The 12,500-nt window shown below is 44.6% G+C and overlaps 1 protein-coding gene across 2 annotated transcripts in view; it reads right to left on the bottom strand.

Annotated features, from left to right (window-relative positions):
• The window catches only part of LOC118286346 (apoptosis-stimulating of p53 protein 1-like), a 41,631-nt gene that overhangs the window by 29,040 nt on the left and 91 nt on the right, over positions 1-12,500 (bottom strand). Inside the window, exons 1-3 of one of the 2 annotated variants that reach the window (XM_047337828.1) lie at positions 12,435-12,500; positions 3,782-3,929; positions 1,836-1,943 (exon numbers count right to left, since the gene is read on the bottom strand). The exon at positions 12,435-12,500 is cut by the window's right edge and continues 91 nt beyond it. In XM_047337828.1, coding sequence (XP_047193784.1) covers positions 1,836-1,943; positions 3,782-3,929; positions 12,435-12,443 — 265 coding nt within the window. In that variant the 5' untranslated portion in view covers positions 12,444-12,500. Of the gene's footprint in view, positions 1-1,835; positions 1,944-3,781; positions 3,930-7,078; positions 10,978-12,434 lie in introns of those variants that run through there. The other variant, XM_035610723.2, reaches the window with a different exon arrangement.

Raw genomic sequence — 12,500 nt, 5'->3', positions numbered from 1 at the left:
TTCAAAACAGCAGTTATATTCAAATGACTCCAGGCCAGTCTAAATTGTTATGTATCCTAGACTCGCACAGGACCAGTTGATCACATCTGAACAGTTTACTCTCCAACAGGGGGCTGATGATGTGGTGAACCAGGGCAGGCCCCTGAGAGGAACGAGATGTCCCTGTGTGGGAAGTGCAACATCACTACAGGCACCTTGATGAGCCTCAGAGGGCAGATGATGCTAAATGAGCCTGCGGGGAGGTAACGCATTAGGGTATAAAGTGTAGCTCTGGTCCTCGCAAAACACAAGTTGGCGGCAAACCAAAGGGACAGTTTGGCATCAAACCCACCAGTCCATCAAAATACATGCATGATGCACGACAGTCGAAGCCACATCTGGGTTAAATATTTGTGCTGAAAAGTGGGCCACAGGGGGGAACAGGCCCTTCTCTCCACAGCAGGTGGTCAAATAAACTGCTGTTTTTTTTTTTTTAATCCTACTCTCGATCTTACCCCCGTAGAGCTGCTGGCACCACAAACTGTGACTGGATGAAAAACGACGGGGACAAAGTGGGCTGCTATGCAGGGATGTAGCACCAAATTCTGGGCCCCAGACATAAGCAGCCTCTGTGTTTTTAGACATAGGTATGTCAAACCACTGCCATTATACAGAAGGACAGCCATTTAGTATTTCACACCTGAGAGTAAAAAACAAAAAAAAAAAATGCATTTTCAATAGCTCACTTATTTATGGATTTATTGACATCAAACCATGTGTCTGGGACATCCTCTGGCAACTTTCACACATGTTAGTTTGTGAAAAAAAAGGCCTTAGCATCCTTATCAGTGAGCATTTTTGCTTTAATGTGCATATTTCAAGGTTTTCTTTTTCAATAGCTCACTCATTTATGGATTTCTTGATTTCAAAACCACCTCATGTGTCTGGGACATCCTCTCACAAATTTCACAGGTGTTAGTTTGTGAAAAAGGCCTCAGTAAGTCCCTAGCATTTTGCTTTAATATGCATATTTCTAGGATTCAGCCAAGTGAATCCTTGAAATATGCATAAATGTAATGTTTAATTCATTATTCCAAATGCACTCTTCACAAGCATATGTCAACGATGAGTTTGTAATGAATGATAATTATGTTTTCAATGAACGAGGGGTGAAAAGGGAATACACCAGCAGCTGGTGAGGTTGTCCTTCTTTCCCCCGCAGGGAGCCGACACGAACAACAAAAATACAGTACAGGTGCTACAGTACAGGACAACAGCTTACACACACTCACACACACACAGCAAAAAAAAAAATACAGTATTATGTTATCATTCATTCCCTTCCTCTGTGCTCAAAAGGTTTCCGTTTTGGGAGAAGAAAGTCATTCAGCGGGGCTAAGTGGATTTCTCTGGTGAACTGAACTGAGCAAATCAAACAACTACGATGGCAGCAAATCATCTGATAGTGCTGAAACAGACCAAACACCTTTCTGTCCTTCTCTCTGCCCCCCCCCCCCCCCCTCCCTTCAGCTCTGCCCCGTCCACATTATGTAACTCTAATCATCTTATCTGGCTAATTACTGACCGAGCCCCTGACCTCACCTCTAAACCTCCCACACACAAACAAACACACACACACACACACTTTGCTTGTGTGTTTTCCACATACGAGTAAATGTTGCTAAATACAGAAAAAAAATATGAAATTAGTTTGAAAGTTGTTAGTTGCCAGTCAGCAGTTAGACCCATGGAAGAAGTTTCTCTCTCTCTCTGTGTGTGTGTGTGTGTGTGTGTGTGTGTGTGTGCGTGTGTGTGTGTGTGCGTGTGTGTATGCGTGTGTGTGTGCGTGCACGTACCTTGTGCCCAGGAGGGGCAGTGTCGGAGGTAGAAGCTGACCTCCGGCCTCCTGGCCCCCCACTGCTGAAGGAGGTCCAGCAATAACACCTCCTGAGGGAGGACTCGCTCTGAGGAGAGACAGAGGGTGAGACGACTTTAGCCCCGCTATCGCACGCAGACCCATGGTGATTCTTCCAGAGCAGACCAGGAAGATAAGTATTTATATTCAATCACTATTACGCAAATTCATCATGTCTCGATGTGTTGTTTGACACTGCCTTTCTCCCTTCTTCCCATTTTCTTTTCCAACCAGCTCACGCTGATTCAAATGCTGTCATCGCGTACACCATTTCCTAAAAGTCATCAGGTTTAGTTTGCTTTAGTGTAATGATCTGTAAATGATTATATAAAACCTTTTGATGGTCATAATGTTGTAGTGGATAGTATATGAATCTCTCCAGTCTTACAACTTTGAGGCTCCCCAAAGGAAAAATGCATGAAAATGGAGACGTTAAAGTGAACAAGTTAAACATTTGGAAGCTTAAAATTAGGCTCCTTATTTTAACTAATGATGGGAATGTATATATAATAAAGTTACTCCACTGCCACAAAGATGAAAACAAGGTTGGAATCCTGATTCATGATTCAAACTTCAAAGGTAGAAAGTCTAAAAATGTCAGAGTGTGATTGCATTTTGAAAGCCCAACAACATTGTTCTCACAGCAAAGGACATCAATCCATCGAAGCTAACAATAACACACATGTAGACAATGGCTTCGCGGCCTCACACACACACACACACTAGCTGTGAGGCCACTTGTGGCCTTGGGGCACGGCCTCTCATCACTCAGCAGCACTTTGACACAACACAATTGACGCCACCGTTTATTATATGTTGCATTACAGTGTCACCCGCTGAGACACAGTATAGTATTGGAGCCATTTATAGCCCGGCTGACCGCTCGCTCACACACCACACCGCCGCACAAACACACTGCGTTGTTACGTGGATCGGCTGTGTCTGAATGAATGTAGGCCATGCTTTATTGGACACGGCAGCGCTCGGCGTCTGCATGCGATGGACTTGGTCCATTCACGTTTTACAATGTCGTCCAGTGCACAGGAGGCACTTCTGCTCAATTTCTCAGGCCGCAGCAACGACACTGGTCGGACTTTGTGTATGATTCGCCTCAAAACAAATGACATAATGTCAAATTATAATCAACTCCGACAACCTATCATTAGTGATAGGACACTGGTGAATGGTGTGTGTACACGGTTACACAATGGAAAAGATAAAATAATAAATAACACGGTGTTGTGGGTTTCATGCTCCACATCCATGGTCAGCAGACTACAAAGAAGGGATATGTGGAAATATTTTAACAGAACCACAAATATACATTTTCCACTTCTTTCCGGAGTCAGATTAGTTTTAAATCGGTCGAATTTTTCCAATGATCCCATAAAAGTCTTTAGGCTATTGGCTGTTTGCATTGACCCGTATGTTTCATTGATGCTTCAGATGGGCTCAGGTCACACAACAAGGTGAATTCTGATCTTCATTTGAGTGACCACTTGAAAAGGTTTACATGCTCTGTGTCAGAAAAGGCATCAGTGTTCTCATACTGCCCATTCCTGCAGCGCCTCTTGTCTCAAACGCCCCGCCTCCCGATGAACCCCAGTCTCCTCTGATTGGCCAGCTGGCCCACTCTGTTGTGATTGGTCAACTGATTTCAAAATGTGTAGGAAATGTCACGTCCCTGCACCCAATCTGGAGATTCTCAGATTGCAGGCGGGGTTACCCCAAAAGAGAGCTGAAAGAAGAGTCAGTATTGGCCACATGATTTCAAATTGTCTTGTCTGCTGGATGTGTAAATTGTAAAACTCTTTGCAAATATGTTCACTACAGAAACTGCATGGCTTTGATGGAGTTGATCACGGACGGATCAACAGATGGACTCACCATGTCCATTCCATAATTCGGCTAAGTGACATTCGCCCTCGCCGGCCTCTTTGCAGTATTCAACCACATCGAACACTCTGGTTGCTGGAGTAACCGGAACCTCGGTGAGCATCTGCTGGGTGTCATTGAGGTAAACCGTCAGGATCACCTGTAACCGCAGAAACAGAAAGGTTAAACGTCAAAAAATGAATAAATAAATGATGTCTTACCATTCGCCACTTCACCTTTGGGACACAATGGATCATTCACCACAGTGAAATACCGATACGTGACTCGGCCCTGTTCCTGTCGAAGCAGTAAGAAGTGACCTGGCTGAGATTTAAGCGGAAAAAGCCAATAAATCCCCTCAACATGCAGCTGAAGATACATCTACGGTAACTACATTCACAAAGTGCGAATGCAGAGAAGCTGCTTCAAATCCAATCAGACACCGGGCCACAGGGAAGTCCGCAAGCACTGAGGCGACTTGGTCTGGGTCACAACAAAGGAACTTGAGCTGCAGACGTAACTCTAATCTAATCGAACGTCAAAGCTTTTGGAGATTGTCAAGATTCTACATATGTTAATGTGATGCCACGGAGAGCTGCGGGGACGGGGCTTTGTTGGAACGCCACTGATAACAGCAGCTTGTAACACGATATACAGCTGTCTGTCTGACTGAACAACACATTGATCACAGCTTTAATGAGCAATCAATAAGTGCTTGTACACACACACACACACACACACACACACACACACGGTTCGGTATATGAATCTGTGCCATCATCTGGGGAGTAATGATCCCCGTGAAATCATTTTTGTCATCAGATTCTGCAGGCCACGAGATTATAATAGTAATCAGAGAGAGGACATCCTGCCAGTGATGTCACCGGCAATGTCACCCTGTGACGTCATGTCAGATAGTCGGCCGGCCAGTTGAAAGATAAATTTAGGGTAATCTGGGATAGGAGCACACGGACACACACCAGGGCACACACAGATACGGATACACTTTTAATCTCAACGTCAACGCTTTCTCTCTCTCTCTCTCTCGCTCTCTGTCTCTCTCTCACACACACACACACACAAACAACATATACACTGTAAACTAATCCACATTATTCTATACACCTGTCCCAGATCATGTGAAGTAATCTCTGGTTGCATGCAGACAGACTGCGGCAGGGGCACATTCTCTAAAGCTTGGATTAGACACACACACACATGCGCGCACACACACACACACGCCCAAACCCTAAAACCCTGCAAACACAGTTGGGGTTTTTATTCGTACGAATCATTTAAAGTAGGCTAATCGCGGCCGCACAAGGGCCGTAACGTTTCTGTTTTCACTTGCTCAAAAAAATCGCCATCGTTCATCTGTCGCAGGATGCCAGTTGGCAGAGATGAAGAGACATTGTACATCATCAAATCATTTGAAGTGGTTTCATCATTTGAGCCCGATATCCACAAAACACTCACTAAGTGACTCCCTGAAACCGCCGCCCGAAATACCCACCATGCTCAGAACCTCGGAGCTTGTGCTGCACGGAGTGCGTGTGCACGCAGCCACCGTGCGTATCATAACATGATCTCGGTACGAGTCATGTGTCACTTTCAAACGCAGGGTTATTGTTGTACAGGAAACTGTTTTACCGTTGCCTCGATTGGGAACTAGTGCAAAACAGAGTAACAGCCTTCATTCCAACCCGTCATTAGAAACATTTGATTGTTTTTAGAGGCCATCTTAGTGTCCATCTTCTACCAACTAGCTGTCTTTAACATATTATGCACGTTGCCTATCTGCACTCATGCACGCAAAAACTTTATTCATCTGCAAGTGTGAAACAATGTACTGTATACTGTACAATGAGCCCAGTAGACCATAAGCACCAAATTCTTACCAAGTAACTTCATTTACTTCATCATTCTTTGTGCAATTTTATTATCTTACATGTTTAGTCCTGTTCACATTTATTCTGTTTTCATTGCATATATCATTTCTATCATGCCCTTGTGTTTTTATTGCATGTGTACTCAATTATTACTTTACCAATTATCATTTTTACCAATGTTTGTAATTTTTACTCTCCCCTCTGCCGCTGTAACACACTTCCCCGTAGTGCGACCAAGAATAAAAGATAGTAAGCTAAAAGCTAAGAGACAAACCTCAGGCCACTAATCTAGACACAAACATAATCAGATTTTAGCTGATTTGAAACCTCAGTTATCTTGCAGGTGGCATGAAGAATCTAGAAGCTATAGATACACCCCCCTCTGCAAAAGTCAATTGAGACCTGTTGAGTAGTTTTTGCATAATCCTGCTGACTAACAAACAGACGAGCACACGAGATACATTATACCACTTGAAATCTCTTTATAGTTAGATATGAATGAACTGGATGGATTCAGAGTGAACAAATGAACAAACACATGCAGGAAGTCAACAAAAGACACATTTGGCGAGTCTGATCTCTCTAAGCTCACACACACACACACACACACACACACACACACACACACACACACACACACACACACAGAGGCGGGTTGATTTGTGGTCCCTAAAAATGGAGTGACTCTGGCTATTTTAGGCGTGAAGCGACGGAGACAGTCAGAGCGGGAGTGAGACTGGGAGCAGGCCCGAGTGACAAACAGCCCACTGTTGGTGCGACTGCTGCCGAAAACACATCGATGCTCATTTGACTTGTTGTTCACTCAAGGGCATCTCAACGGTCTGTTAATTATATAGGAGGAGCAGCCCGGCGATTGGTGAGCCCCACCCCCCCAACCTGATCCTTTACAGTACAGGCCTCCCCCAGGCCTGCATGACACACACAGTGCCCGTTACTGTAATGTGGATATGACGAGCCGTGTCCGTAATGAAACTCATTGTTTTAGTGAAACACTGATCCGCTTGTCGTACAGTATTTTCCCCTCTGACTGCAAACTCAGCTGGAGAGTGTGGACGAATCTGGAGCTGCAACAGTTCATCGGTTCATGGATTAGTAATCGATTACTAAATTAGGCTAATTACTAATTGGATTATTTTGACAATCGATGAATCGGTTCTTGTGGTTTTCATGGAAAAAAAAGTCAAAATTCTCTGATTTCAGCTTCTGACGTGAATATTTACGGGGCTTTGGGGAAACACGATCGACATTGTTTTTCACCATTTTATGGACCAAACAACTAATCGATTAGTTGAGAAAATAATCGTAAGATTAACCTATTATGCAAATAAGGGTTAGTTGCAGCCCTAGACGAATCGTCTGAGCGTCAAAACAAGATAAAGCTGCTCTGCCCCTCACTCACCGATGGTTTGGTTTTCCCGCTTCCCACCGTCTTCCTCGGTTTCCTGCATTTACTCAGTTGGAGGTTTTTGGACAGAAGCGCCAGCCGCTCCAACACCCGGCCAACGAAGCGCCTCATTGGAGAGCCATCGGACGGAAAACACACGCAGCAGTGTGCACGTGCGCGTGTGCATGTGTGGATTTGACCAAAAAAAGAGATATGGATAGGGAGTTAGAGAAAGCGGTGACTACTGTATGTAGGTGGGAGTGTGTGAAGTGTGTGTGTGTGCGTGTGTGTGTGTGTGTCAGGGTAGGAAATACATACAGTGAGGAAGGAGCGGAGGGAGGGAGGGAGGGAGGGAGGGAGTCGGCTTTCAGTGGATGCCAGGAGAGGGACGGAGAGTGAGAGAGAGGGTGAGGGAGAGGAGTGGGAGATAAGACGGGACACTTCCCATGTCCGACCATGATATGGAGCCGACTTGATCCGGTCGACACCGCCCGCCTCCGATATGATGGAGGAGAGTGATTCACTCGAAGGTTTGACCATGGCAATAACAATAACGTGCGTGTGGTTTGCTCATCATCTTCGGGGGCAGGATGTAATTCTTCACAAAGAGGCTCCATGCGTCCCTCACGGTGGGACACGGCTTGATCCCTCATGTGATTGACATTTAGTCAATCACATGAGGGATCAGTGCGCAAACTCTATGCGCAAATATTTCTTTGCTCCATTTTTGGAGCTACGCTGTTTCCCGAACGATGCCCGATGTTTCAGGGGAACAAAATACTTTCCCCTACGAGAGTGGGATTCAAAGAAACCTAAACTTTTTCTTGCCAATGAAAGTTACAATTGAGCTAAGATTTGACTCAGGTAGTTTCATTAAGCATTCTTTCAGAGTTCTTTTTTTTTTTTCTTTCTGTTCCGGTTTAATGAGTGACCTTGCACTCAGTAGGTCTCTTGCATTTTACATCTTGGCAATTTAAAGATCGACATTCATATTCGAGCAGGTCTGTTACTTTGCACTGTGTCCGTGCTCAAATGTTTATACTGCCACACTTCTTCATATATTTGTACCATGTATTTCGCTGGTTTAATTACATTTACAACAACCCCTACATCAATTTTTATTAAAGATACTCGTGTACTTATTATTACACTCTGATCTATTTTGAACCACTGAAAAGAAGATTTGAACAATGTTTACTCACAAATTCTAAAATATCCATGAAGACCTTTATTATACCCTGATGTCAAATGTCAAGATTTGACACTTCCAGATCAGTGACAACTGAATCGTCGAGTCCTAAAAGAGTCCCAGACGTTCCCATGCCAGCAGAGCTGGAGCCGGCCAGGTCACTTAGGGTCAAGGGTGACACCACCACTTCATAAGATCATTAACGCTGCATTGCTGAAGCACATGATGGCACTTTGTTTAACTGTACTTTCAGTGCCGCTTGCAAATTAATGCTTCATGAGTCTTTATAGTGGAAAAAAAAAATCACAATTACAGGAAAATGAAAACATCGTCTGGGGTGACGGACCACCAGCGATGACAGCGACAAGAGTCTACACTCGAGGATGTCCCTAAAAATGATCCTTCAAAGAATAAAAAAATGACTTAATTTTGTACCAAAAACATCGCCACAAGTGAGTAGCGCATTCACATGTGGTAAATAAATACATCTGCCGTGATTGAGCAGTGGCGTGGAGAGACGCTGTCCAGAGGCAGTGGAGCTGCAGGGAAGTGATAAGGGAGGCAACACTGATACACTGCAGCGTGACCGCGCTGTTGTACACACACACACACACACACACGCGCACACACACACACACACACACACACACAACAAAAAATCAATCACAGATTAGTTCTCACGTGGCTCTGACTGATATTTATGTCCCACAATCCTTTGCGTCTGCTGCCTGGCCACTGTGTACTTATAACTGCCATAACGCTCCGTGGTTGATATCACGACTCTCGTGTTATGCTTCAGCGATACTTGAACTCAAGTGGTAAAATCTATAGGCATAAAAATCAAATTTGAGGATTTTTAGGGAGGAGCAATGATTACCATTAGATTGATGATAAAACTGTGATTTTTATCATGTTCACTAGAGAAGTAGCCGTGTTCTGTTGTACGTGCCAGAAGCACTGTCACATTTATTATCAAAGCCCTCTGAAGGTATCAAAGCATGCTGTGTGTGTGAGTGTGTGTGTGTGTGTGTGTGTCAGCAGGACCTGAAATTCTTAGAAACAAAATGTTCTTCCAAGTTCTTCAAAGGAACAGTACTGTTCTTCAACCCACTCAAGACAATTCGACCACATCACAGAGATTTACACACACACGCACACACGCACACACGCACACACGGTTCGGTATACACGGTAGTGGCCAGTGTGTTTAAAAGGAAACCCGGAAGATTATTCGGGAGCAGCTGGCCGAATCCCCCATAGTTGTAAATGTAATATCTGAGACGTTTAAGACAATGCTTTGCCAGTGTGGCGTTGCGGGGGCAGGAACCTGCTGCCGTACAAGTACATCGACCAAATTTAGGAAAGTGTTACACACTGCGGAGAAAATAGCTCTGCCGTCCCGGGGAAGCGTCACGTGACACGTCTGCTACTAAACTGGTGCGATTCACAGGCCTAAACATGGAGTCAGATGTGTCGCGGCACTTGTTTAAGACAGACTGATCATCAGACTGAGTTTATTTTACATGACGTTTACATTTTAGGAACAGGGCTGATGCTTCTTCTTTTTTTTTTCCAGCGCAACATACAATGAAGGAAGGAATGGAATGAGCTACGTGTAAACTCATTGTTTGGTAAACGAGCTTCTTAAGTCACCATAATAACAAGTGATATGATACTCCAGAATAATACTGTGTATTAATGATAACAGCACGCCAGAGTTATGTCCTGACAGAGCAACGGGCGGCTCCCCTGCTGGCTGCTCTCTGTGTGTGTGTGCGCGTGTGTGTGTGCGTGCGTGTGTGTGTGTGTGCACGTAGGACCACCGCAACAGCTGAAGGTGATGTGTGTGTTGCAGGCCCACCGCCCAATTCCAACTGCACAAACCCAAACACACACTCGCACAAATCAGTCTGCGCTGTCTCCACAGGAACTGCCTGCGACCACTGAAACACGAGCTTCCACTGGACCACTGTGCAGGCTCATGGTGTCTATGGAATTGTCCATGATCAAGGGCTTCCTTGAACGTTTTCCCCGCAAGAAATATCTGTTCAACAGCAACCCTCACAGAAACGGCAACAAGGAAACGTACCGATTTGCCCATAGTGAACCGATCCTGCAACGGAAACATAACTTTTTAAGTTCACCAACAGGTGCGATCCTTGAAACTTTTATGGCAAAAGCAGACCACGAGATCACCGTTATGACCAGAGTCCCATTCTGAGTCGATGGTGCTGTCACCAAAGAGATTACAGTTCAACATGTCAGGAAAATGTGTGTCGGCTGCTCAGTGTTTCAGAAGAAGTTGTCCTGCTTGTCATACTCTACGACGTCCTGCATTTGCTGCATCATGTGTCATGTGAACCCGCCACCCAAGCACTTTGAGAGTCAATACATTTCCCGCTGCAGTCTGGATAAAGTAAAGTAGTGTTGCTGGCAGCTGTGGGAAGTCGGGACGTACAGTCGCGAAGCTGTGAACACAAAGATAATAGCACAAGACAAAACTCCCTGTTCTTTGGAAGAAAGGGTAAAGAAATGCCTGAACCAGGAAGGACGGTTACAGTCGGGTGAAAGGTCAAGGTGGAAGTCTCTCTCTCTCTCTCTGTGTCTGTGTATGTGTGTGTGTGTGTGTGTGTGTGTGTGTGTGTGTGTGTGTGTCCCAGCAGTAAACACATCTCTATATCTTCAGTGTATTGTCTGGAGCTGACAGGCGCCCAGCTCAGCCACAAAGAGGCGTAGTGTTTTCTCTGTGTGTGTGTGTGTGTGTGTGTGTGTGTGTGTGTGTGTGTGTGTGTGTGTGTGTGTGTGTGTGTGTGTGTGTGTGAGAGAGAGACCATGAAAGATAGAGAAAGGGAGGACAGGAAGGAAAGAGGAATACTAATGCTCTACTCATTTCAGTTTCGGCAGGTTAAGACCTCTATTCTGGGGAAGAGCTATAAGAGATATAATCAAAATTAACGAACATTAATATTTAAATACACAACATTCTTTTCAGCCCTTTTCTCTTGTGGATATGTCCCTAACATGCACTGAGCAGACATTGACCACCAGAAACACATGTGACAACTATATATATATATATATGTAGAGAGAGCTGCAACAGTTAATCGATTAGTAATCGACTACTAAATTAATCACCAACTGTTTTGACAATCGATTAATTGGTTCAAGTAGTTTTTATGAAAGAAAAAGTCAAAATTCTTTGATTTCTGCTTCTTACATGTGCATATTTTCTGGTTTCTTTGCTCCTCTGTGACAGTAAACTAAATATCTTTGGGGTGTGGACCAAAGAAAACATCATCTTGGGGGTTTTGGGGAGAAAATGATCGTCAGATGAATCGATAATGAAAATAATCGTTAGTTGCAGCCATGTATATATATATATTTTACTTTTACAGCCTTCATACTGTATCAGACTTGTTGTGCCCGTGTTACAGCAGGTCCACGGTTCACAGGCTGCTGGTGGTGTGGTAACACTTAACTTTAAGTTCCCCGGCTGAGTCAGCATTTATCAGCAGAATGACAGTGTGTAGTCAAGGGCTTATGAGAGGTTACTGCAAGTCAGAAGCAAATCAAAGAATATGTTGAGCACTTATGTTCCATCTCTTTTTCACCGATTCCAACGTATTCTATATTATTTCGAATCTAGTATACTGTCATTGACTGGTGTGTGTCCACAGGAGTGATTAGTATTAAATAATACAATAATGAATAAACACACATACAAGTCTGCTTCCAGATGCATCACAGTGTGCAATAGCCTGTTTACGTACTCCTTATCGGTGACGGATGAATAGGGAGGAATTTCAGCTTTACTGAGGTGGCAAATCAAAGAACAGCCTGCGTTTGACTTCACTTCCGGTTCAATTGACCCTATTCTTGGCAACTTCGAGCAAATCACGGGATCTGTGAGTGCTGGGAGCTGCAATATGCCATCCCCAAACGTCCCTCGCTGTGGGCCGGATAAGGGCTTGTTTTAGCTTCGACGTGTTTGTAGTTTCTTTTCTTCCCCCTCCATCTCTGAGCTGGGAGCTCTGTATCCAATGAGACACGACCCGCAGGTACAGGGAGTGTCCTCTCGGTCCCGTTACTCTCACGTGCTCCGGCCGGTCGTTCGATCGAACATGGAGCGCGTCATTTGAATTATGTATTATTAGTACTCGTAGGTCGTCAGTGAAAACTCACCGGCAACATCCCTGCTGGTCTGACAACTGTCCCTCCGCTCGAGTCTTCTCCACTCCTCCTCGATGC

This window comes from Scophthalmus maximus, chromosome 15 (assembly GCF_022379125.1).
Source record: "Scophthalmus maximus strain ysfricsl-2021 chromosome 15, ASM2237912v1, whole genome shotgun sequence".
NCBI lineage: Eukaryota > Metazoa > Chordata > Actinopteri > Pleuronectiformes > Scophthalmidae > Scophthalmus > Scophthalmus maximus.
This window is presented reverse-complemented; position numbering and strand designations above follow the sequence as displayed.